This window comes from Phalangium opilio, unplaced genomic scaffold (genome assembly GCF_054372755.1).
Source record: "Phalangium opilio isolate 3A_F unplaced genomic scaffold, DU_Popi_V2 ptg000082l_1, whole genome shotgun sequence".
Taxonomy (NCBI): domain Eukaryota; kingdom Metazoa; phylum Arthropoda; class Arachnida; order Opiliones; family Phalangiidae; genus Phalangium; species Phalangium opilio.
This window is the reverse complement of record NW_028324189.1, coordinates 4,962,311-4,987,690: the sequence shown is the minus strand read 5'-3', so window position 1 is coordinate 4,987,690 and position 25,380 is coordinate 4,962,311. Positions and strand designations below refer to the sequence as shown.

Here is a 25,380-nt window from a genome sequence, read left to right as displayed (position 1 = left end):
CTAGATCTGATCCATACCGATTGTTCTATTGAGGTTTACATCGATGAAACTTGTAACTTCCTTGGCATGTAATGATTTGTTTTGTAGTCTATTTAGTATAATGTTAATTCATGTGAGGAAAATAGATTAATTTATAAGGTAACGAACAATAAAATAAGGTATGATTGTTACGCATCGTCAGGGTGTTTTGAAAGGTCTGTCTTAAATTCGGGGGAATGTTCTTTGGGAGATTTTGAGTCGAAAATGCAACAAAGACTCGAGTAAATACGAAAAATTATCAAAGTTTTCTCATCATCGATTTAACACGGTCAAGATGGGCAATGCCACATCCCTTTATCAACTTCTAGTTTTAGTAAAATCATGATTTACTTTATTCAAGATAGAATTCCGCCTTGTTCACTAATTTCCAAATATTTTACACTAGGATGTATCATTTTACAGGAGTCACGATTCATTTTCCTGCCATGTAAATCGTGATAGCGGTGGTCCCATGTTAAAAACACGTAATTAAAACGCTATCAGGCTTTCCTGAGTTCCAAAACTATTTCGGGGTTCAATCTCCCTTGTATTCGCCCCAAGGAGAATCGTTACGTAACAATTTAAGAGTCAATCGATAAAAATTAAAATCACTCTGTTATATCTAAATCACCCTTAACTGATCGGTGCATTTTCTCAATTAAAGAAAATAATGTATATATTTTGATTGCAAGGTATTAAACGTGATACAGATCAAATCCAAGACAACAGACATTTTTATCTCTAAAAGCAAATGAACTGAATGGGAATTCATCTAGCGCTCTGAACTTCTGAAGGAGGGTTTCATACTTTTAAAACTTCATCCTTTACAAGCAGAATGAAGAAAATAACCTATATTGTTCACTGGCATAACCCTTTATATATAAAAAAGAATGTTCTTAATAACGTTCGGGCGTGGTGATCATAAGAATATCACACCCAAAATACGCCCATTTAAAAATGAAAATGAAAACCACACGATTTCTTACGTGTTTGAGAGAGTTAATGGTATTAAGCGTGCATATAATTCCGATACAGAAGAGAAAAAAAACCATTAACACAAACCACTTAGCGTCGAATTTTTATCAATACCATTTCATCTAATTCGTTGTTTCGATATTGTAATTATTCAGTAACCGGGAATATTAATTGTTTCCCTAATCTAGGTTTTAGTCTCGGTATGACGCGTATTTCACGCGGGACAATCAAACACAGCGTGCAGATCGTGAAGGCATTGGTAGACAGTCACTTGTGCACCAGTTACCACAACGCGTGTAAGTGCGTCAATACCATGAACGCGGGTAAATACAAATACAAAGATGTTCAAGCTTACCCAGAGCCAGTAGTAATTCTATGGCGAGCCAACTCGGACCTTCCTAGCCATCAGCCTGAGTGAAAGTGGCGCTAGAACTTGTAGAAGAGGAAACGTCTTCTAGCGTTAAGGATGAAGCCAGGTGCATTGAACGTCAAAGGGGGTCTCTTTAAGAAGCCAAGTTCCGAGCCACCAGACTGGCTTTTTTTACGGTGACGTAGCATCTGGCACCCCCCGAGGATAACCGGTAACTGGCATACCTGTACAGGTAGGTAGTTTTTTATTCGAAACATAGCCAGCTTGGCAAAAGAGGGCCTCCTTCCCTTCCGCCAAGATCTTAGAGTTAGGCCCGAATTATGATCGAAAATTTTTAGACTTTTTTTAAAAAGGATAAATATCAAATTTTAGCTCATCATGATTAGTATCTGCATCGCAGCTCATTTATGCCAAGTAAGTCCGCAACATTTTTTTAAGATTAATGCTCTTTTCCAAGCATTAAACGAAGGTTTTGTGGTAGATGTAATGCTTGGTTTGGTATGCGGGTATAGGTGTGTGTGTATGATATTGTTACCTTCCTGCAACGAAAAGGCTTATCGTGTCTGAATGATGACGTTTCCGCTATTTTGGTCCGTACAGTAACTTCTCTTTATAGTTTAATAATTATTTTAATTCGTGTAAAATTATATAAACCATAGTAATAGACGTTAATTTGTTCATTTTAGTGTATTTAATTTAATGTAGGTTTTAATTATTAACCAATTAGGTCGCGATGTTCAATTGTCTTATTGTTATTTAAAGGAACCCGCTCGGGCTGTTCCACTTCATTTTTCTCGCACTAGTTCGCTTAGCCTTCACAGGCTTTTAATATGGTTATACTGTGATTGGTTTATGTAGCGTCTGAGCGGTTTGCTCAATGCCCGTTTATAACAAGATAAAAAAATTAACCCGGGTTGCCAATTTAATTTTAATTACTTACTAAGGCTCTGAAATATACCCAAACGATATTTATACTTAATCCGGTCGGAAGCAGTCACATCTTTCGGCGTTTAAAGTGTCTAATATAATTTAGCACGCGCTTTAATATATTTAATTAATATTAAAATCCAAGATTCCAAAAATATCCTTACAGAAAGAAGCCAATAAAAATATGGCCAAAACTAATTTTCTCAGTGCTATACTAGCTTTTACTTGTGTAACAGGTGAGATTAATTATATTATATAAATACCCTCATCCGAGAGTAGAATTGCAGTAACAAAACCCCAAGAAAGAAATCTAATTTCCTTCGCTATGTAGTTGTTCTAGGAAACTCACCTCCAATTTTAATTAACTCCATCGATCTCGCGGTTGTTTCCGAAAATACACCAATCGGTGAGAAAAATACAACAAAAAATAATAAATTAGCCAAATACATCATCTCGAAGTAACTACTTTTGTCGTACAAACAGGAGCGTCGGTTTTCCAATTATTGGGACGCGATCCTGAAGGTTCCGTAGTTGCTTACGGGCTAGATGGAACCGATAAGTTGAAGGTTGATAAGCATACAGGGATCGTTACCGTAGCCGAAGCCATAGATCGCGAGGTCAACGATACCCTATCATTCGCGGTCACTCTCGAAGACGAGGTCGGAGGGGGCAATAATAATAACGTCATCCGGGTTCCGGTGACGGTCATCATCTTAGATGAAAATGATAACGCGCCAAGATTTCATCAAGTACCTTACGAAGTCGAAGTCAGCGAGGTTAGAATTTTCCCTAGAACGTGTCGCGTATTCAATAGAGATTAGAACTGATCATAGTTTGAACCATAATTCAGGACACTGCCGTGGAAACCACAATATTCAACAAGATAAACGTCACAGACGTCGACGCTGTTGGATCAATCCTTGAAATTAAATGTGTTTTTAATGCCGATGTACGTTTGAAAAAGAATGAGTTGAGTTTCAATATAGTAACTCCTCTTGAATAGTTTCCAGATGCCTGCGACTTATTTCGCGTCACTCCATTAAAATTATCAACAACAAATACATTAGCGGCAGTTGTCTTAGCTAAACAGTTGGATTATTCCAAGAATTCCGTGTACCAGTTGCAATTACAAGCAGAAGTAATTAATTTCGATATACCGCGTACGCGGGCTGAATACTAATGAACAAGTACATTTGATATAGGATGGGGCTCATACTAGCTCAACTTCTTTAACCATAGTTATTGGTGACGTTCAAAACCAACCTCCAACTTTTATCAGTTCTATGGTTGCCATAGTTAGCGAAGATACTCCAATTGTAAGCGTAACGCGTTAAATACAAATCTGTGTCCTTATTAATGCTTGTTGGTAATTAGGGCAGTAAAGTAATGACTGTAAAAGCAGTCGATGGTGATAAGGCCAAACCCAGAAAACTTTATTACGAATTGTTAACGAGTAAGTTCAATATGTTCCCAATTACTTATTGAAAGTACTTAAAAGCAGTTGGTTCTTAAGATCCGGGTGAATACTTCACGATTGATTCTGAATCGGGTGAAATTCAAACTGGGCGACCTTTGAACCGCGAGGCATTTTTGGACACAAATGGAATTGTGACCTTAAAAGTTCGAGTGTCCGAAATTGTAAATTTCGAACCGGACTATAGTGATGAAACTTCTTCCACCGCAACAGTTACAATTACAATAAAAGACGTTAATGACGAGGCACCAGTCTTTAACTTAACGAGCTATTCCGTAAACGTAAATGAAAATTTACCTAATGGCACGCCATTACCTGGATTGGATATGTTCGTGCAAGACTTGGATATAGTATGAAGAGTTTTCGGGGGTAATCGTTAAAAGATACTAATGTGGTTGTAATAAAACTCAGGGAACCAACTCTGTGTTTAATCTGGAAGTAATGGATCCATCGGGAATCTTTAGTATAGAACCTACTTTAGCTACTGGTTCAACATCAGTCAGTGTTCGAATTGCGAACGGACCATTAGACTATGAAAATCCAAACCAAAGGAAGTTTATACTATTGGTTATAGCGAGAGAGGCTTTTTCTACCCAAAAACTTTCAAGCACCGCTACTGTTTCCATAACTACAATGGATGTAAATGATAACCCACCTCAATTTGACCAAGAAAATTACAGAGCCACTATATCAGAAACTGCACCACCTGGAACAGTCGTATCTACAATTACTGTAAAACAGTGATAACCACGCGTGAAAAGTCACGTGTATTCATCTAATTATTTCACAGGCACAAGATCGTGACTCTGGAGTTCACGGGGTCAATGGAATAGTGTATTCCTTATTCGGAAATGGTGCTGACAGGTTTGCAAAGCGTGTATGATCATAGGAAAATGGTTTCTCATGCGCAAGTACACTTGTAGATTTACAGTGAGCAAAACAACGGGAGTTATATCAGTGGCACCCTGTGAAACACCAGGATCGGGAAATTGTTTAGATTACGAAGCCCATCCTGTATATTTACTATCATACCAAGCTGTCGACGAAAACGGAACCGGTCATACAACAGTCGTACCCATTACTATCGCGTTAAAAGACGCGGATGACAACCCACCCTACTTTGTTCAGAGTTTGTACCAGGCGGTAATCAACGAAGGATCATCGCAGTTTGAGCCTCCACTGCAAGTCAAAGTAGGAAGTCAATCCGCGTTCCCTCGATTAATCAATACAGGCAAAGAGGAATGTATCTAAGAGAATATTTCCTTATATTCAGGCCAAAGATTTGGACGTTACTTCTGTACCCCAATATAGTATAATAGCCGGAAACAATCTGAATTTCTTCGCGATTAATTCTTTGACAGGAGAGATTACTTTGGCGAATGCCAATGATAATTTGGATGTATCTAGTTTACCAACAGAGACGTAAGTGCGTTTGTATATTTTGATGGGTTTAACAATATACATTGTTCCCTTTCGTTTTATAGTATTGTTTTAACTGTACAAGCCAGAGATGGTGGGCAAGGAGTAGCTACAACCACTGTAAAGATTACAGTACGGGTAAGCGTATCTTACTTAAGTAGTTCAATTTCGAACTAGCAGTAAAATGTTTTTAATATATAAACAGGACTCTAATAACAACAGTCCCATATTTCTGAAAGAATCATATCTAGCTACAACTCCGGAGGCAGCTCCACCAGGTACTTCACACTAACAGAAGTTAACATACTCGAAGATTTCAATGTTGTTTATTGTCTGTTAAGGAACTTTTGTGGAACAAGTATCCGCAACAGACGCAGATACGGGTGTAAATGCCCAATTAACATATAGGATACATAGAGGTGGTTTTGATGATTTCTTCATCAATGCTAGTACTGGTGAAATTACTGTTGCACCAAGTGCTAAATTAGACTATGATAAAAGAAAGGAATATGTAATGGAAGTTGTAGCGGTTGACGCTGGTGTTCCAAGTCACACTGGTACTACAACCGTAACGGTGCAATTAATAAATAACAATGATAAAGCACCATATTTTACACCAACTACTCAAAGAACGGAAGTTTCAGAAGGTTTGTTCATTGATTTCCTGTTCTGAATATATCGAACTGAAAAATTCATCTTGTAAAACAAAAAACAGGAGCTGTGATAGGTTACACGTTTTACAAACTGATTGCCAAGGACCCAGATGTTACTTCACCCGATTTACTACGATACTCGGTTATAGAGCCAATTACCGCGTTAGACAAAGATGGTCGGGCTGTACCCTTATCAGAACAATCTTATAAAGTAATAACCAAAACCCCAATTAGAACAAACGTTGATTAAATACTATATCAATCAACCCATTTAGCAATTCTTCAATGTCGTGGCGGCAACGGGTGAGGTTAGAGTAGGGAACGAAGTAACCAGAGAAACCGCGGCGGTGGTTCGTATGACTGTTACGGTAACAGATACAAGTGCTACGCCCCGTCAAACTGGAACGGGTAAGTAGAAATGGATCCCGGAGAAAACCGCTGTGGAAGTTGAAAAGAAAACCCTCCAAAGAAAAGATAGGAGACAGAAATGAAATTCATCTTCCTATGTTTTATCAGGAACTATCGTCGTTACCATAATCGACCGTAACGACATGGCCCCTAGTTTCGCGCCTCCTTGGACGCCGGAGAATCCTAACATAGAGTTGGACGTTATGGAAGAGCAGTCAATCGGTACCGTCGTTGGAAGCGTGGTGGCGACGGACGCCGATTCAAATATTGCGGGCTACGAAATCATGCCTGAAAACCCGTATTTCGCTGTGGAAAAAAATACCGGCGTTATCACCATAAAGGGAAGAATCGATTACGAGGAAATTCAAACGATTCGAATGAACATCGTCGCGTACGATACGGGAATTCCTCAATTGTCCGCCGTGGCTTTGATGACTTGCAACGTCATTAACACGAACGATAATGATCCCGTGTTTTCCGAAGTAAAATTTATTACCTCTTAAACCATTAGAGAAAACTTAAACAATATTTTCGATATGGTCCTATATATGGCTTTAATTGTTATATAAATGCGTATTATCGTTTTAGGAATCTTATAAAGCCAAAGTACGCGAAAATTCACTGGAGGGAACAATAGTAGCTACAATTAGCGCTAATGACGCCGACGCTGGGGAATTTGGAAAGTTACAATACACCGTCATCGGGGAACGAAGCTCTGAATTTATAATTTACCAAGATGTAGGGATTTGTCAGAGACTTTGTGAAATAAAGCGCTTAAAATCAAATCTCGCATAAAATATTTAGGGATCAATAAGGATTGCACCCGCCGTGGTTCTCGATCGAGAAATAAGCCCTAGAATAACCATACAAATAGTGGCAACCGATCAAGGACGGGATATATCAACCAGAAGATCGCGTTCGGTTCCGGTACCTAAACACATACTCGCTATATAAAAAAAATTCGCGAGTTAAGCGACGATCTATTTTCATTCTATAAGGTTTACATTGATCTTGAAGACGAAAATGATAACCCACCAGTGTTTACCCAAAGAGAATACGAAGCTTCTATAGTAGCCAACGTTTCATTGAATCCTCCTTCTTCAGTAACTCAAGTAATAGCCAACGATGACGATGAAGGATTGAACGCTAAAATACGATATACCCTGGTTTCGGGAAATAAAGAAGGTTCGCGTTCTTTTCTGGTTTTCTTCTTTAATAGTATTGGAAATAAACGCCCAACATTCGATCCATTGATATATTCTTTCTTTCCTCTACATACAGATACATTCCGAATTGACCCCAATAGCGGAGTTATATATCCGGTCAAAGCCATAGCCGAACATCTAAAAGAATTTACGTTGAGAGTTCGTGCTGGTGACAGAGCCGGCGATGGACACAATTTCGACGAGGCCAACGTCAAGATCAAAGTACTCGAGATAAATCAAGAGAAACCTAGATTCATTTTCCCGGCTTCGGTTAATGCCACCATAGAAATACCCGAGGTAAATACCGATGGGAAAAACAATTAAAAGCTTCACTATACACGTGAAAATCGAACATCATAAGTATGTAAGGTATGTTCCATAAGTATGACATTACCTATACTTCGTAATGCTACTGAGAGACTTACAGCTCGAGCTAGTTCGAGAACGACGCCAGAATTGAATGCAAGCTCTCAGTAACCAGTGGCAAACTTATGGCACATATCTTATAAACTTATTCTAACATTAATTACACCACAAACTGACGTTAACCTTTTAGCCACCTGCACTTGTCTTTTTGTGTGTCATTCATGGCTACTATACAATGTAGGGGTATTGCGCTTATAGAGCCTTAAATTGTCATTGGGTAAACCCTTAGGATCAATAGTCTTAATTAATATTAACGTTTTACTCGTGGAGCTTTAAATTGTCATTTGGTAAACCCATAGGATCCGGGGATCTTAATTAATATAATCCTCTATTTCCCAAAAGAACCAGAACATACGTAACTACTTAATTATGACCGTACAAGCTATCGATAATGACCGCGGGGAAAATGGTCGAGTATCCTATTTTCTGAAGGTCGGAGATCAGAATGTGGACGAAACGGACGAATTCGTTCTGAATTCCGAAACGGGCGAGTTAAGAACTAAAGTTATACTCGATAGAGAGAAAACTCCATTCTACAAGGTACAACATCGATTTATCGGCTTGGTCTTTAAAGGGAAAACTAAATTAATGGAGCGCTATTTGTTAACAGCTAATCTTGGTGGCGAGAGACAACGGAAAACCAATTTTCTACGAAACCCTTAGTTCATTAACGATCGTCCTGAAAGACGTCGATGACAACATACCCCAATTCACCCGAACCCAACTAACCGACCCTTACGTTTTTACTGTTCAAGAAAATTTAGGGTCTAACGAACTAATAGGCCGAGTGAACGCTATCGATTTGGACCAGGGCAATAACTCCGTCGTTTATTATTACATAACGGGTATAATTATACAGGGTGTTTGTGAAAAGTCCATCAATAATGAAAGGGCGTATTTATTGGGCCATTTTGAGTCGAAAATGTTCTATGACATTTTGCCGTCCGAGCCACGGTTTTCGAGTTATGATTTGAATATTTTAGGGATGACCCCTTCATTAAATTAGCGCTGTCTTTCAATTTCTTAATTAAATTTAAGGGGTCATCCGTAAATTACTCCAATCATAACTTGAAAACAGTGGCCCGAACGGAAAAATGTCATAGAACATTTTCGACTCAAAATGGCCCAATAAATACGCCCTTTCATTATTGATGGACCTTTCACAAACACCCTGTATATTAAACGTATCATAGGAGCCGTTTACTGACCGTAAATATAATTATTTTTCGAAGAGAGTGTATTGGAAAACGCCTTCAAAATTGATAGAATGTATGGCGATATCTACACCAATACATCTTTCGATAGGGAGGCCCGAAAAGAATACGAATTTGTCGTCAAGGCTACTAGTAACGCGGACTATATGGAATACCAAGTAAGTCACTAGTGAAAGTTCACCTGAATTTAATTATAAAACATATTATAATTATAATTATAATAGCCTGACAGTGGAAGAAATAGTTACTCTATGGTAAGGACATACAAATCGGAAGATCTAACATTAGCATTAGTCAAGATCAGAATTGCGGACATGAATGACAATATTCCAATCTTTAAAGAAGGTCTATTTAACGTTGGTAAGTGACTTCTGTTTGAACTGTCTGTAACTATTTGGGGTATTTAACAAAATCTCTATGGATATAATTCAAGGTCTACGGTACACGGCCGGACCTGGAGACACGGTCGAACATGTAATTGCCGAAGACGATGATGAGGGCGAAAATGGTACCCTAAGTTACGCCATTGAATACGTTAACTTGTTTAGAGTCGGTATCCCGGGAAGTGTCCGACCAGTACCATCACCATTTAACATTTCGCAGACAGGCGTAATCACAACAACAGAGTTTATGTCGCAATACGATCAATCGCGATTTCATATAGCAGTCACCGCCACGGAAGTTGGCGCCCCTCACAGGTCAGCCAAAGCCATTGTCAAGGTATGGGTGTACCATCCTGACCAACTTGTAAAAGTAGTGATAACTCATTCACCGGAAGAGGTTCATAAGAAAAAGAAGCAGTTACAAAAGTAATTATAGATTATTTCTTATGCGTAAACCACCATTAAACCACATTACTTTTACTACAGACTTTTAAAGAATGCCATGGGTGGTACGGTGATAATAGACACTATTAGATATCATGTGGGATATGGTAACAAACTTGAACGCAAATGGACTGACTTATACGTTTACGTTGCTGATGACGAAGACAGAATGTTACCATTGAACAAAGTACTTGATAATGTGGATATTAACGCCGAACTTCTCAAAATGAGAGATGATATGTTACAAATACATAACATTGTGGTAATTAGTTTACCGTTACACAATTCTTACCAGAAGTTGACGGTACTTGTTGTTACAGCCCGCTTACGTCACGGTTATGGAAAATAAATTCGACCCTTCATTGGCTGTTTTAATAACGTTATTAGTTGTATTGGGAGTGGGGTTAATAACCATGATAATCTGCTGTTTCTGCCTAAAGTCGTGGTAAGTTATCATTGCTTATTCCATACACGTAACAAATTCTCGCGCTGATATACTAACTTTTTCACGTGCAGGTACGTGGTAAAATTACAAAAGGTTTATGGTAAGTACATTCTATGCAAATAAGATTAAACTAATACATTCGAAAATTTAATACGTATTTCTCGTATTAGCAGCTGCTTGCCCAAAACCTGAAGTCAAACCAAAGAATACAATGTAAATATCCCATTATACTTTTATATTTTTAAACGAGAAACAATTAAAATTGTTATTCAATTCTTTAATGCGTAGCGAAAACCCATTATGGACTGAACAGTAAGTCGAGAGTCACTGTTTAAATATAAGACAAATTGCAAAAACAATGTTTTCGGTAAACAGGAAAGTGAAACTCTACGAAGAACAAGAACTAAGCATGAGCGTGGCACCTGATGGTGTTGATAACAAATCAATGGTTCATATACCAGACGATAATCAAAGCGCAGTTTACGCAACATTACGTAGAAGTACAACCAATAGCATTATGGGTGCGGAAAGTCATTTGGATGGTTTTCATACGAATAATAAGAACGAATACGCCACGCTTAAAGGGGTACCCAGTATGTTGGATCTTCACCAATCTTCATCCCACCCTAGGCAACAAATACCTTCGGATGTAAGTTAATATTGCGTGTCTTCAGAAGTATATAATACTTCTCTTACCACATAGCTGGGGTAATTGTAACCTTAAGAGGGTATTATCCCCTTCTGATATCTTGTATTCCCAAAGTAAATCATTGCCTTCAAATCTCAATTTCGTTCAAGTTCTTCAGTTAAATTTTTAATCAAGACCTTTGAACTGAATGCGTAATTATCCTACATAATTAAAGTCCCATGAGTTTAATCTAATATTTACTTACGTATCTCGGTTATATAGGTCGTATTTTAAATTTTATTTAATGTTTTTGATTGAGAAAAATGAAATAAAATAAAAATTCAAAAGCTGAGTAAATTAGAGCAATAGCTATTTATAATCTCCAATGGAAGTAAATGACATTTTTTCTTAACATTTGTTTTCGTGTTATTAAAGTTTACTTTAACTTGTATTTAAACCCCATCTAAAGTACAGTACCTCCACATCTATCCCGGTTTTCGTTTTATTTCCTTTCCATAGCCTTTATTACCGTCATGAGAATCCAAAATTTAAAATAAAAAATATATATTGCGAATTTCGATAAAAGTTCAAAACCGATTTTGTTTCCACTTTCTAGAAACAGAAAAGGTTCACGTATACAATATACAGAGCTAAAGGGCGCAATAAAATTATACTCTAGAGATAGATTGAGTTGAAGAAATAGAGACAGTGTCCAAATTTCGTGACTTTACCCTATACGGTCCTAAATTTATTATCATGCCTATATACAGATAACATGGGGTAAACTTCCCTATTAATATACAAGGTTAATATTTCACCAGCTGTTTAAAACTTCTGTTAAAATTTAAAAGCACGTGTGCTTAGACAGAGTAAACTGTCAAAAGCATTCAGACAACGAATTTTACTTTTATAATTAACAGAACCCAGATTATCACGAGCTGCGATGCGCTGCCTCATCTTCAACACATCCTGGTGGAGAAACGTCTCCTTATTACGACGAGAAAGAACTGGTAACCCATTTACTATAGGTCTAAAACCCCATCTAAAAGAACCCGTGTAAATTAAAATACCTAATTTAATAATACTTAACAGAGGTGGTGATTTATGAACAAAAAATGTGTTGTTTTTTTGTAACATTTTAAATAAAAACTATTTAATTTTTTTAAAAATACAAGTTTTGACGAAAAAAAAAACTTCATTCTTTGAAATTTGAGCGTGCATGCACTTTAGTTGAAAGCTCGGAAATACAATTTTTTTTATAGCAAAGATGACAATATGGATTTTTGTCGCGTCTTTCCTGATGGTTTCTCGAGTGCCTTGTCGAGTTTTCTCCAAAAGTCTTTCGACCTGGTTGGATCGTTACTCCACGTGAGGTACAATCTCGATTGCAGTAAAAATCTAAGTCCGCTATCGGCTTTCGAAATATCCACGTCTCCCAGTTTGATCATAACCAAACCTTCTCGTTTTTCTTCCGAAAGTACGCTTTGAGCCAAGTTTGTCTCGAATTTACACCAGGAACTCGTAAGAAAATGTTTGGAAACTATGAGAATTGTTTTTCGACTTTTTTTAATGCCGTCCACGATACAATCGGTGATGGCTTTCCCAGCCACAAAGTCTCTGTCGTAGACGCACAGTTTCGCGTTACTGGTAGAATTTTCAATCGCGGGTAGAAAGACATTGAAAACCCATTCGGAATCGTAATTACTGTAAGAGACAAAGGCATCGAACAAAAACCCTTTATCCGATGAAACTCTCACTTCACTCGACATTATCTTGGCGAGAATTTTATGGCGAAAAACGTAAAAACTGACGACGGAAAAGAACAACAGAGCTAATATCAGAGACACAGTCAATAGGAGCGCGATCAATGGGGCTTGATGTTTTTCTTCGGTAATTTGGCACGTAAGGGTTAAGTTTTCTTTAGCGGCTCGTAAGGAAAGGGAGGAGTAAGCCGTGGGTTCGTGGCAAGAGTTATACTCCGAGAGAGCGTACCCGTACTTGTACACTGACACGTTGGTCGTACTTAACCAACTTAGGAACGGTAATTGATCACAACTGCATCTGAACGGGTTGCGTGTTACATTGACGAATAGTAATTTCTCAAAGTCTCGTATCATGATCGGTGACACTCTTCTGATGTAATTCCCTGATAAATCCAATGCTTGCAAAGTGTTGTCTTCTCTTAAAACAGATTTATCCCAAAATTGAATTTTATTCGAGGTTAAATTGAGCTTTGTAATTCGTTGCAAGTGAAGTAATATGGGTTTAATTTGAACGAAAGAGTTTCTCGAAAGGTCTAATACTTCCACATTACGCAAGTCCATCCACACTTTCGCCTCAACGTCTGTCGCTTGGGCGTTTTGATAAATTAAATGTCGTACCGTATTTAATCCGGCGAAAACATTGGCTTTCGTTTCCAATATTTGATTTTCACTTATGTCTAGTAATCTTAGCGAAATTAAATGCTGAAAAACACCATCCTCCAATGACGTAATCCCACAGCTTCTTAAATGCAGTTCTTCTAAACTCGATAACCCTTTAAAAGTATTACGTTTCAATTCCAGCAACGTCTTATACGAAATCTTCAATACTTTTAATGATTTCATTTCGCTGAAACTAAATTCGTTTAATTCAAATCGAATGGGGAAATGAGAGAATCCGTCCACGTCAAGTTCTTCCAAACCGCGCAATCGCAAACCAGGTGGGAATACGGTCATAACATTCTTTTGCATGTAGAGATGTTTCAAGTTGGGTAGATTAGCGAATGCGTGTTGTTCCACCGATTGTACTCGATTTCCGAAAAGTAATAATGTTTCCAGATTCGGCATGTAAGGAAACTGATTATTTGCGATAGTTGGCATTGATGTTTTGGCCAACATTAAGATTGAAACGTTACTTCGACCTACAACCTCCAGTAAAGATACGGGAATATCGGAAAAGCTCATAGAGGAAATGTCCAACAGTTTCAAGGAAGTGTTAACGAGGTTTTCGAACAAAGCCACTAAGTTATCAGTACGCATTTTATCATTACCACCCAAGTAAAATTCTTCGAGTTTACTTAAAGGCGATAAAGTATTAGGATGAACGTATTGTAATTCGCACATTATTACCTCCAAAGTTTTGATATCGCTTTGGGATAATGCTTCGAAGGTCTTTTCATTTAGAACATTAATTGGATTCCCACCCATATGTATATGGGCCAACTTTGGTAACAAACTCGGTACCAATGACGGTATAATCAAAGCCAAATTCTTAATCTCATTTTTCATTAGAATAATTCGTTCCAACTTTCTCAAACCATTGAAAGAAAGAGGGTATAGCGTAGTAATCATATTAACAGCCAAGTTTAACTCCTTCAAGTTCGAGAGCGTCGCGAATGCGTTAGGGAAAACACGAACCAAACTTCCTTGCATCACTTCCAACTTTTCGAGTCTCTTTAAACCAAGAAATGAATACGGTGATATTTTATCGAACGTTGTATCCTTCATTGTAAGTACGGTTATATTACACAATTTCACGCTCTTATTAATGACTTTACAAGTCTGTCCGTAACAAGAACATTGGTTCGTGGAACTGTCACACAGCAAGGAACCTTCTTTAAAACTCGTGGGTGAATTACCGTCAACTCGGGCAGATCCTTGCAAATATAATACTGGTCTCTCGATAGAGATCCGTGTCGCGGTCAATGGTGTGAGGAGAAATACCGCGATGATACCGATGGGAACCATTACTACGGCGAGTCTGAACCGGCCCGAAAATGCTGACCATCATTCAAGCGATGGCAACTGTAAAATGCGCCAAGAAAGAAAATGAATTCACACCACTTTCGTTTATGTAATGCCTGAAGTAAAAATCTATCCTCACGGATGGAATCTAATGACGTCATATAGAACGGGTCCTTAGGTGACGTTTCTTACCTCATACAGGGAAAAATACTAGGGGAGCAATAACTCTAGTGATTATAGTATAAATAACTCTTTAAGAACTTAAAGTAGGTTACATTTAAACATAAGAAAAATCTAATATTTGCTGTTTAAATTGGAATGCTACCTCTATGAGTATATATGTTCTAATTTGTTTACACGTTTTGCTTAAGTAAATATCTTCGTTTAGAAGCAATCTTGAAAATAAGAAACTCCGGGGAATACCCCCTTAAACCGGCCAAATCTAGCTAGCCAAATATCATTTTTGAAATATTCTCTTAAACTTAGCGTCTCTGATTCATCCTTCTTTGATCCTAGACTTTTTTTCTGATGTAGAAGAAAATTGGTTCGTGAGACAGCATTAAAACCCAAGGTTCCCGGGTCATACTAGAAAAACGAGCCTTAGAATACGACCTTCGTATTATTTCCGACACTTTTCAGTACAGTAAATATATAAAAGTGGCCTCTTGACCGACTTAAGTTAAGGGGAACCGCTATATAGCCTAATAAACATATATGTATATCTTTGAATTAAATTCATATTGAAATTCATAACTTACGTATTAAATCAGCCATTTCATTAATGTTAAAGGTTACATATCCTTGTACGACGGACGTCTCTTACAATATTTCCCACAGAGACAAACCGATGCTGAATTCTAAATATTGCCAACCAAGTGCAGGTGAGTTAATATTTGACAGAGACTTAATATCATTCGTTCCCCCCCCCCTTCCTCCTGGTCCGTCGTTAGACAAGGCCCCTTTGAATTAAACATCCTATTGGTTAAAAACGTCCATCTTAAATGCATTAACATTTAAGAGGAAAACCTTGTCGCTATGCTCCTACATTTTATTTATTTATTTCTAAATTGTCTAATGTATCTTAAGCTTTTAAAGGGATAGAAACAAAAAGCTCGGTTAATTTTCACACAATTATATTTTCCCTTAGATATTTAAACGATATGCTTTACGCACTACCGCGGGTCCCTTACGCAAACGTTGCGCAATAAACCGGTTAACGTCAAAGCTAGCTATTATATTACAAATGATAAGTTTTGACCTATCACGTTGATTGAAAACCAACGAGGAAATTCCGCTTTAAGAATACATAGACTTAATTGTACCGGTAATCAATCTGATTTGGTATCAATTACACGTATACTTAAAAACAATCAAAATATTAACTGTAATAATCGAAGGTTTTGCATATTTCTTATTTTTTTCCTGGTTTGCAAATATTTAATTTAATTTAACGCGAAATTTAATTATTAATTATCATCGCTTTGTGTGTTCTAAGCGGGTTGTTTTCCAAATATTATCGATTTGACTAAATCGTATTAATGTTACGCCATCCTTAGTAAATTAAAACAAACTTTTCGAGCAACACTTTCGATGTGCAGATGGGTTTGTATTATTGGTTTATACTTTTCTATATTTCTATTGGTTTATAGAAATTAAACATTAATTTTTCTACCGATTCATCGTAAGAAATATTCTAGAGCTAAACTCAATATGTATTATTATTATTGAAATCAAATATTAAATAGCGACACTGTGCATTTAAAATATTATAGACCACAAATAATCATTTACGATAAATTTTGACGAATAAGTACAAATTGTAATCATGTAAAAATCGGTCCAAAGTTGACGCTAGACAAGGTACTAATCGATAAACGGAAAGTGATATATAGACATATCGAAGATCTAGCTAAAGAAACAGAGCATGATAAGAGATCCGGGTACCAAACAGTTGTTAACGCCATCTCTAACGGCAATTTTTAACTCCAAATATTGATTTATAAATGCTAATTATTCTCTATAAGTAAGTTTCTTCATTAAAGAAATATAATTAATTTGAAACTAAGCAATGATTATAAAATTAAATTAAATAACCCAAAGTCTAATTCTCAATAAATCAATTTAAAATGAGATAAATTTAGTTCATGAATTGATTATTAAAATAATCCAAATAGACCTAACTCTCAACAGCAAAACTAATTCATTGCGATGAATTTAAACATATTCATTAAATTAAATTATCATCACCAGCTATAGATGTCGCCATTACATCACTCCATCAATATAAAAATACGGTTTGCAATGCTAGATTATCGACTCTTGCTTACACTCTTCACTCATCATTTAAAGAAAGAGTTGCTATTGGAGTTGTTTACAATTTAATGGCAGTTACACTTAATTCATTACCTTAAAATGTGTTAGTATAATTTCACGGAAACGCCTTTATCGAATCGCAATATTTACTGAAACCGTGATAATGCAATTATAAATCTAAGTACTTTAATTTAAAGCAAAAATAATTAGAAGGAAATCAAGAGTAGGTTGAACAAAAATCGCTCTTTCATTTAATTCACTTTTGTTTTTTATTTTTTCCTTCCTTCCCCATTTAAATCATAGAACGAGAAAGGAGAGACGCGAGGGAGGGAGAGAGAGAGAGAGAGAGAGAGAGAGAGAGAGAGAGAGAGAGAGAGAGAGAGAGACGCAAGAGAGAACTAAGAGAGAGAGAGAGAAAGAGACGCAAGAGAGAACTAAGAGAGAGAGAGAGAGACTTGCGATTCTCCTGAAAGACCGTGCATCAAGAGGGATTAAGGAAGAGGAAAAGGCAGCGGAGGACTCGATGAGGATGGTGGAAAAAGGATGGAAACTCTTGGGCTTCCAGCATCACATTCCCTTTTTTTTCCCACCCACTATAGCTATAGCCCCATCACCCGTTCGTAGAAAAGAAGTTGATGAAAAATGGCGTCAAAGACTTAGCATTCCGTTGGGTGGGTGGCGAGCAAAGATGCCTCTTTTACCAAATCTATCTTCATCAAGGGGCAAAAAAAAAACGACCAGGTTGGGAGGGTCGCGAAAGAGGAATGGGTTGTTATACACTCCTGAACGCGCTCCTCAACTTTGGGAAGAAATAAAAAAAACTTCCCCTTACCTATGGAAAATTCTCGATACCAAGGTTAGCAGACAAAATGGTATGGGGTATTTGGCGTATTTAGATGCAGCTAGTAAACATCATCCATGTAAAGATAACTCTCATTTCAACTTCTTTGCAAGTAAAGTGATAAGTCATAAGGTGTTCTATGCAGCATTTTTAGTCAAAAATGTAACTTCTATGACAATTTTCTCTAAAGGCCACCGTAAACAAGTAATGATTACATTGTTTTATCGACGACCCCTTAATTAAATTAGCATCAATTGTCTTTCAGCTTCTTAATTAAATTGAAGGGGTTATCCGTAAAGCAATTCAATCAAAACTTGTTTACGGTGGTACTTAGGGAGCAAAATTTCATAGAAGTTACAATTTTGACTCAAAATTGATATCAAATTGAACTTATTTTACTTCGGCCCTACCACCCATTAGGAATACCCTGTATGTGTATAAATATATATATATAAAGAAAATAAACGCTTCTTAAATATTTCTGAAGCTAAGAACGCTGATGGTAAGAGGCAGAATGAATAAGTTTAATAGAGTACCTACGTAGTATAAGAAAGCGCTAAATTTTAAGGGAATACAAATTGCCTGGATCTACGTCCCCTTGAAATAGGCAGGTGCTTTTGTCTGGTCCCCCTTTTTTTTTGCATCCTCCATTCTCCATCCTCCGCATCTTTTCCTTAAGTCCAGATTGATACGGAGCTTGGATCTGCCTGCACCAGTTCGCGTCTCTATCGATCAAGCCCTATGAAAAATAGGCCTATCCTCATCTCATCCACCATTCCGGTTTCATAAAGGCATATTTTCAAGGAATAAAGAAACGTTTATGTACAGAGGAAGGAGAAAATGCATAGGAAGAGTATGATTTACTTGGTGCAATACATTACAGTTCAAAACTAAATACAGTGCTCACTGATATGTAAATTAGTACATAATTCTTAATTTTCATCCCTTTGTCTTGCATAAATATACATGAAACTCTTTTGATACTAAACAACGTTAGATTTAAAGCCTAAAAACAAGTCCCGGTAATGACTCTGCAATACGTGTAAGACCAGGGTAACAAAAAAACCTCTGTGGGGAGATGGGGACTGAACGTATATAGCTAGCTAGCTAAAAGTGAGGAATAATCAAGACAAATGGTTTTTCGGTGGTATAATCCCAACCAAAAATATTCTAAAAAGATCCTTCTACCGTCCTCCTCTCCAACTCTAGGATGTTTTTTTTTCTCATTCAACGTTTTTAACAGGCTTTGTGGATAGTTGGTAATGTATGCGTATGAAACAAGTAAGTCCGCATGTAATAGTAACAACTACTAATACCAAGATAGCAGCTTGGTGGTGTTTTCCACGCGCTTCAGAATTATCCATTCATTTAAAAATATTAATACGTTAATTAAACCGTAAGCTTTTAAGATATGTTCCATAATATAACACTACCTATACAAGTTCGTAATGGTACAGACTTACTAAGAGCTAGTTCGAGAAAGACAAGCGAGAATTGAAGTACTACACTCGGTTAATTTTGCATTCCATCTTCCTATTCTATTTAGTCTGGACTAAGCCTTTGACAGCGTCTCTCCAGGCGTATTTGCTTTACGAGAATCTATGACCTACATCACTTCAGGACAAGCTCCAGTTTGTAACCAGTGACAAACTTATACCAAAAAAGCCAGTCAAACTATTTGGTATAACTAAGGTATAACTACAACTACATAACTACGTCGAAGTTCAATATGAAACTCACGCTTTGTGACTTTAAAGGGTCCACGATTCACTAATATTTTCTGTCCTTCTTTTTAAAAACAGACAACAATCGGGCATCTTGATTTATAGAGTTAAAAAGGTATAGGGACCGAGCCCGCTCGTGTAAAAATTACTTCTTTTTTTTATAATATATAGTTAAGTTTAGGGACCTTGGTTTATAAAAGAAAGAAAGAAAAATTCGTACAAAGGCTTATGAACAATATCTAGATACAGGTTTTATTTTATGCAAGTCCCGTTTGGTTGTAAATAATATGGATATATTCCACGCCTATATAGGCTGTAGGCAGATGCGATTCTTTCCGTACAAAGAAAGCATGAATATGCATGCAACGGGATAGGGACCGTCAGTGTCCCACAATAGATAGACCATGGGGTCCAGAAAAAGCCCGCACACGATAAGGGGTGCATAATAATACACGTCTAAATGGTTTATTTGGGCACACGGTGTAACTATTAAGAGGACATTGAAGATACCCTACAATATGATGGTACAATAGGGAATCTCCCTTTAGCAAAATATGACACCACTGTAGATAATGCGTATTCTAGAGAGGGATTTTCGCCGTGTATAAAGACTGCGGAAAGAATCTGACCGTATTGTTTGACTAGTGGATTAATACTTGTTTTATGTCGCGTTTCCGTTATGGTTTTGATATTAAAATGCTACATGAGCAAACTATTGGGATGTAGGGAAATATTAACCTTCTGTTGGATTTTTTATGGTGTCTATTATGGCTTGGTTATAGTTTTTTAACGCGACAGGTGGCCTATACAGTTTAAACTGTTTTAATAAGCGGTATTTAAACCAAATAAAAAAGACTTATTTGGCGAGAAATATCATAAGTTTAGAAGATATGTTGCATAAGTTTGTTTATTGAGAGCTTGTCATGAAGTGACGTAGTTCATAGAATCGAGGCAAAGTGACGCCTGGTGAGGCGCTGTTAAAGGCTTAATACAGACTAAATACAGAGTGTACGTAGTCAATTCTCGCGTCGTTCTCGAACTAGCACTCAGTAAGTCCCTTCATTACTTATGGTAATATTTATTGATAGCAGAATCATTTAGCAATGATTCCGAATCGAATGCTATCTTAACACCCAAGCAATTAAATTAATCGAAATCGGAAAGAATAACTAAAAGAGGAGGCCATTCACTGAAAGTGTATCTCAATCGAATAAAAGTATCTCATTTTAATCCTGACACTCTACGGTTTCACGTTCGTGTCGCAAATCCGCTTTGAATGGAAAAGTTGAAGGGACTCGAAGGACCCAGGGTGTTACCCGTACACTTTGCCCCATTACCCTGATTGTAAAACTACGTGATTCGATTTAGTTATTGGCATCGGATTAAAGGCGGAAGCCAGATTAGCGCGTTGAGCCCAACGAGAGCTCCCGGAGATTATCGGATGCGCGCGGAGCGAGCTCGAGTCCAAGTCCTAGGGCCTTGAAAAAAAGTATACACACTTCTCTCAATCTCTAGGTCTTAAAATGGAAGGGCTCATCCTCTAACTGTCGCTGTAATTTAAAAGGAAAAGAGAAAACGGAAGCTTTTAAAATGAGTAAAATAAAAGACCCTTTTGATTTACTACAGTTTTTACATCAAATGAAGAAAACATGAAGTGACCTTTTTTTTTTCTCCGAAATTTATGTAATAAACTTCTGTCTGGTATCAAAGTATCGTAAAAACGCAAGCCGCGTCATAATTTTCTAGGGATTTAGATTCTAACGTCATTTAAGTATTAAGAAAGTACCCTCATTCTCACCCCCTAAAAAATGCGGGGACAAAAACAGGAAACGCTTTTGTACCATTGCGTGTCGCATTTACTCGCCAAATAACGAGTTTTGCAGTGAATTACAACGAAGAGCCAATCCTCATCTCGTCCGTGTTACTTAAACATCCAAATTTGAGCCACACTCTTAAATTTTCTTGATTTACGCCGTGTCTACGCAACTTCTCCTAAATCGTTGTTAGTGAAACTATCTTCAAATGTCGCCCCGACAAATGAAGTCGACAGTATCCGAAGGAATATCGAACAAACGCGCTGGGACTTTGTTTTCAAGATAAAATGGTACTCTCAAAGACTTAAGAGATAACCCTAGCGACATTCTTAGATGCCAGTGAAGAGAAAAGGAGCGGAAGTTGATTTATTTTTCTAGTAATATAATGGAATGGTAGAAAGTAACTCGGAAATAGGAGACCAAATGTTGAGAGCAGGGGAAAAACTATAAACTTTTTGCAACTGTTTCTTGTTGCTCGAGAGGGCAGATGCGTGGACAGTTTATGTGGCAGGTCCTGTCAACGAGGGCTTCAAATTTGCTAAGAAGAGAGAGAACGTGCTCGGGCTACGGGAATCTTTACTACTTTAGCCTTTCGCGTACTCCTTGACATCCTACTTCTTATAACCCTACGAAATGGGCCCAACTAGCTATCGCATTTCACAAACAAATCTGTTGATATTTAGCAGCTACTATAAAATCCCTATTGGGGTTCGAATTGGGCCCAATCTTTTGTTCAGAATGTTAAAGTTAGGAACAAACCGAATCATCGAAAGTATATGAAATTACTTTCACATTCCTGCCACAATGGTTACCAAAATCAATATCATTTTCCCTTGAAACCTCAAAAGAAAATCAATAGATGACATTCGGATTCCGTCGTGCAAGACAAAGTAAATCTAAAAGGAGTTCAAATCGTAATCCCACGAATGTATCAATCCGCTCAGAAACCCTAGCGGTTGTCTCGGTTATATCTGTACACAGACAAGACATTTTACGTCTTTTCTCGAGACGCAGCAACCTTGTTTCAGACTTTAGTTATGTCCGAAGAAGAAATCTCTCTTCTTCAGTTTCCCCTCTTTTTTCTCCTGTATAGCAAATGGCCAAATCCGGGCCATCAGAGTCAATCGAGCCACTGGGTCGGAATATCTGCCAGGACCCCCGAAATCCGAGTGTCAGGTTCGCTTAGGGTTTGAACCCCTAAAAATCACGTCTCTCTTTACAGTGCCACACGACTGGACCCTTATCCCTCACCAGTTTGTACTTCGACCCGAAGTTGGTCAAGCCGAAAAGAATACGATTACGAAAAAGTCTAGCACACAGATAGTACGAACAAAGAAAAAAAAACCTTCCAACTCCAAATCTTACAATTACAAGTCTTGAAAAGTTTCCTAATTGAAACCATGTACGTTACACCGCTTTGAGATATCGTATCGGCTTTAGTAAGGTAGTGTTTTTTTTTTTATCTTATCGGATAGAATGATTTAGGGAGTGACTTCTACCAAATTCCACCCATCCGTTTAAATACTTTTAAAATTTACTAAAATGCGAGGGTTTGAGTTTTAATTGAATTATAATAACAAATTTCATTGGTGACACGGGTTTTAAAATAGACATGCTAAGAATGTTAAATCTTTATGTACGTCTTTTGGCACTTGACCAAACTTAATAATTTCTATAATGAAGGGTTCACACTATTAAATTTTACGAGTTAACTTCATTTTAGTTATTGCACTTGCAAATTGTGTTAAATATATCAATCATTCAGGAAAAAAAGTAACTTCGCACCCCTGATACGAAGAAAAAGAGTTAAGAAAAACACAAGACCTCGCCCCTTCTTTGCGAGACAAATTTTCTTTTTGATCCTTGAGTCCTACAGCTTGCTTCTTCCAGGAGGGGATAGGATATAGAGGTACAAGGTAGTTGATGGACGATATGACCCAGAATTAGGTGGCTTAATAAGCCGTACAATATAGGCGTGTGCCATAGGGAGATGACCCTATCGCGACACTCCCTTAGGTACGTATCCCAAGAATATCCGCAGGGCTTGTAAGACTACATAGGGTAGGCTAGGGAGCCGGATAGGCCAAACTGTCTTCGTTAAACGAAAGAAAAAGGTTCTTTATTAGATCATGGACGTCCTCGGCCCTCTTAACCCCAAAGACCTCCGCCCTATCCAGAAATAGCCCTTCTCTTATCGTTTACTCGAGGATCTGAGAGTCCCCTGGAAAGGGATCCCAACCTCCTAGAGCAGCAACACGCTCGAATCGCTTTCGGGTTCGAGCGGATTAAGACCATCATACTATAAGAACGATATTAAAGCTGTATAGCTAGTGGAAAGAGATGGGGCTAATGCTTACATTTAGTCTCACGTGCGCCATCAAACGCTGATAAATGATACTGGCGGTGTATTAGCGTCGCAAAGAAAAAAAAACCCGTCTTTATATTGTCTTGCAAACTTCCATTAAGGGAACTCCCTTTTTACTAACGAGTTTTTTTTTTAAAGGCCATTGTAGAGAGCGATACGGAAAATGGGTTGGAATGATAGTACTCTACTTTTTAGTGGCTGAACGTCGTCTGCATAGCTTGGACGCGTGTATTTTTAAATATGCTTTAGTAAATTGTTAATTATTTCTTATTTAAAACTATATATTTTCCACCTCAAACAGAACTTTGGAAACACAATTTCTAAATTTCAATATTGACTAACGATCAGTTATAGGATATTGGTCAAGATGGGAGAAATACACGTAGGAAAAAGCTATCAATTGTGCGGGCCTATTTTTTTAACTGAAATGTCGTAACTATTAGCCCGATAGTTTAATAAGTGGAGCTTGATATAGTCTTATTCATAAAGGCAGGTTTATCCCCGGGTTAGCTGGCTTGGATAAAAAGAGAATATCGAACAAATGTTGGAATACATCCTCAAGCCGATTTGTCAAAGGAAAAAATAAGCCTAGACAATAGAAGCCTAATAACAATAAAGAAATAAAATGTAAGTGACGCGTATCGGTTGCAATAACATTCGGAGTGTTCCGTTCCCTTTAGAGCTACCACATCTTCCGAAGCCTCTCGGGGGGGGGGGGGGCACCCATACCATCTTTTGTTATTTTTTAGCCACTGCGTAATTGAGAAGTATCATTCTTTACGGGCGTCAGCGATCACGCGTGGAATTATGGGAGACCCCATTGTAAAAATAAAGGCAGTCAGTCCTCAAAGAGGGCCTTTTGTACCGAAGGAAAAAGAGAGAGTCCCGTATTAGTCCAATGATGTGTGTTTATTCTTTTTCCTTTACAAGGACCACGGAGTTCCTGATGTAAATACGCCCGGATAGCCTCGTTATCCGCTCGGCTGAAACTCGCTGCCGCTTGGCCGCGACTCGGCGCTATTTTATTTTGTCGGGTCCAACGTTTTGGTCCCCGAAACGGGGGTCCACCAAGAAAAAGGCGACGTGACGGGCCGGCAAAAAATATTCTCCGCGGTGGCCAGAAGGGAGAAACTCGGGGAGCACGGTCCAACGGACTCTCAACGGTCGCCCAATAAAACACGGGTGTCAAGTGGTGTCAATGGAAACAATAGGACTCACCCGAGCGAGAGAATTTCCAGGCATTTCGATGACATTTTAATACTCGGGTAACCCTGGACAGTTTCTAGGGTATCCCCCTACTCTCTCTCTCTCTCTCTCGGAGCAAAAAAACCTTCGACTGTAAACAATTCTCGTTTGGAAGGAAGAAAGCTATAGTATTTCCTCGTGCCCCTTTTCCTCCGTTCTGACACTTTTACCCTCTCCCGAAGCGGGGCACGTCTGAGCGAATAAAGAGGGTCGTGTTGCAGCTTTTCTGCCTGAATTGTGACCCGATCATTAAAGTGTAGCCAAGCCAAGCACCCCGAGAGTGACCCCCTTAAAATAATACGGAAATATCGCCCATCCAACATTTTATGTTCTAGAAGAAAATAGACCGTTCGAGATAGAGACA

General features: G+C 37.9%; 3 protein-coding genes across 5 annotated transcripts in view; 1 reads left to right on the top strand and 2 right to left on the bottom strand.

The window, feature by feature from the left end:
* LOC149651101 (calpain-9-like) overlaps positions 1 to 1,512 on the bottom strand; it is a 28,161-nt gene extending 26,649 nt beyond the window's left edge. Inside the window, exon 1 of one of the 2 annotated variants that reach the window (XM_089847895.1) lies at positions 1,349 to 1,512. The gene's annotated coding sequence lies outside the window, so the exon portion shown is untranslated. The remainder of the gene's footprint in view (positions 1 to 1,348) is intronic. The other variant, XM_089847898.1, reaches the window with a different exon arrangement.
* Positions 1,513 to 1,600: 88 nt separating this feature from the next.
* LOC149651100 (cadherin-87A-like) lies at positions 1,601 to 12,163 on the top strand. 2 transcript variants are annotated; one of them, XM_089847893.1, is made up of 35 exons: positions 1,601 to 1,777; positions 2,457 to 2,526; positions 2,622 to 2,696; positions 2,774 to 3,066; positions 3,141 to 3,239; positions 3,294 to 3,428; positions 3,493 to 3,606; positions 3,665 to 3,743; positions 3,804 to 4,114; positions 4,176 to 4,496; positions 4,555 to 4,628; positions 4,688 to 4,955; positions 5,038 to 5,186; positions 5,249 to 5,321; positions 5,389 to 5,461; positions 5,525 to 5,830; positions 5,899 to 6,047; positions 6,112 to 6,244; positions 6,353 to 6,726; positions 6,833 to 6,982; positions 7,049 to 7,171; positions 7,243 to 7,429; positions 7,526 to 7,746; positions 8,218 to 8,415; positions 8,486 to 8,720; positions 9,108 to 9,247; positions 9,314 to 9,449; positions 9,523 to 9,898; positions 9,959 to 10,178; positions 10,237 to 10,361; positions 10,433 to 10,461; positions 10,535 to 10,574; positions 10,650 to 10,673; positions 10,737 to 11,010; positions 11,910 to 12,163. In XM_089847893.1, the coding sequence occupies exons 1-35, from the start codon at positions 1,742 to 1,744 to the stop codon at positions 12,015 to 12,017; spliced, it is 5,718 nt and encodes a 1,905-aa protein (XP_089704019.1). In that variant the 5' UTR covers positions 1,601 to 1,741; the 3' UTR covers positions 12,018 to 12,163. The 2 variants fall into 2 exon arrangements, with proteins under 2 accessions (XP_089704019.1, XP_089704018.1); XM_089847892.1 differs by having other exon boundaries at positions 10,532 to 10,574.
* LOC149651099 (uncharacterized) lies at positions 12,110 to 15,777 on the bottom strand. The gene is made up of 2 exons (XM_089847894.1): positions 15,473 to 15,777; positions 12,110 to 14,774 (listed from the first exon to the last, which is right to left on the bottom strand). Exon 2 carries the CDS (start codon positions 14,715 to 14,717, stop codon positions 12,246 to 12,248), a length of 2,472 nt encoding a protein of 823 aa, XP_089704020.1. The 5' UTR covers positions 14,718 to 14,774; positions 15,473 to 15,777; the 3' UTR covers positions 12,110 to 12,245.
* Positions 15,778 to 25,380: the final 9,603 nt, after the last annotated feature.

Coding starts and splice junctions, on each gene's coding strand:
- LOC149651100 (XM_089847892.1), top strand. CDS start 1,742: ATGATTAGTATCTGCATCGCAGCTCATTTATGCCAA. Junction 8,721..9,107: donor CGTTTATTATTACATAACGG/GTATAATTATAC, acceptor TATTTTTCGAAG/AGAGTGTATTGGAAAACGCC. Junction 9,248..9,313: donor CGGACTATATGGAATACCAA/GTAAGTCACTAG, acceptor TAATTATAATAG/CCTGACAGTGGAAGAAATAG.
- LOC149651099 (XM_089847894.1), bottom strand. CDS start 14,717: ATGGTTCCCATCGGTATCATCGCGGTATTTCTCCTCACACCATTGACC.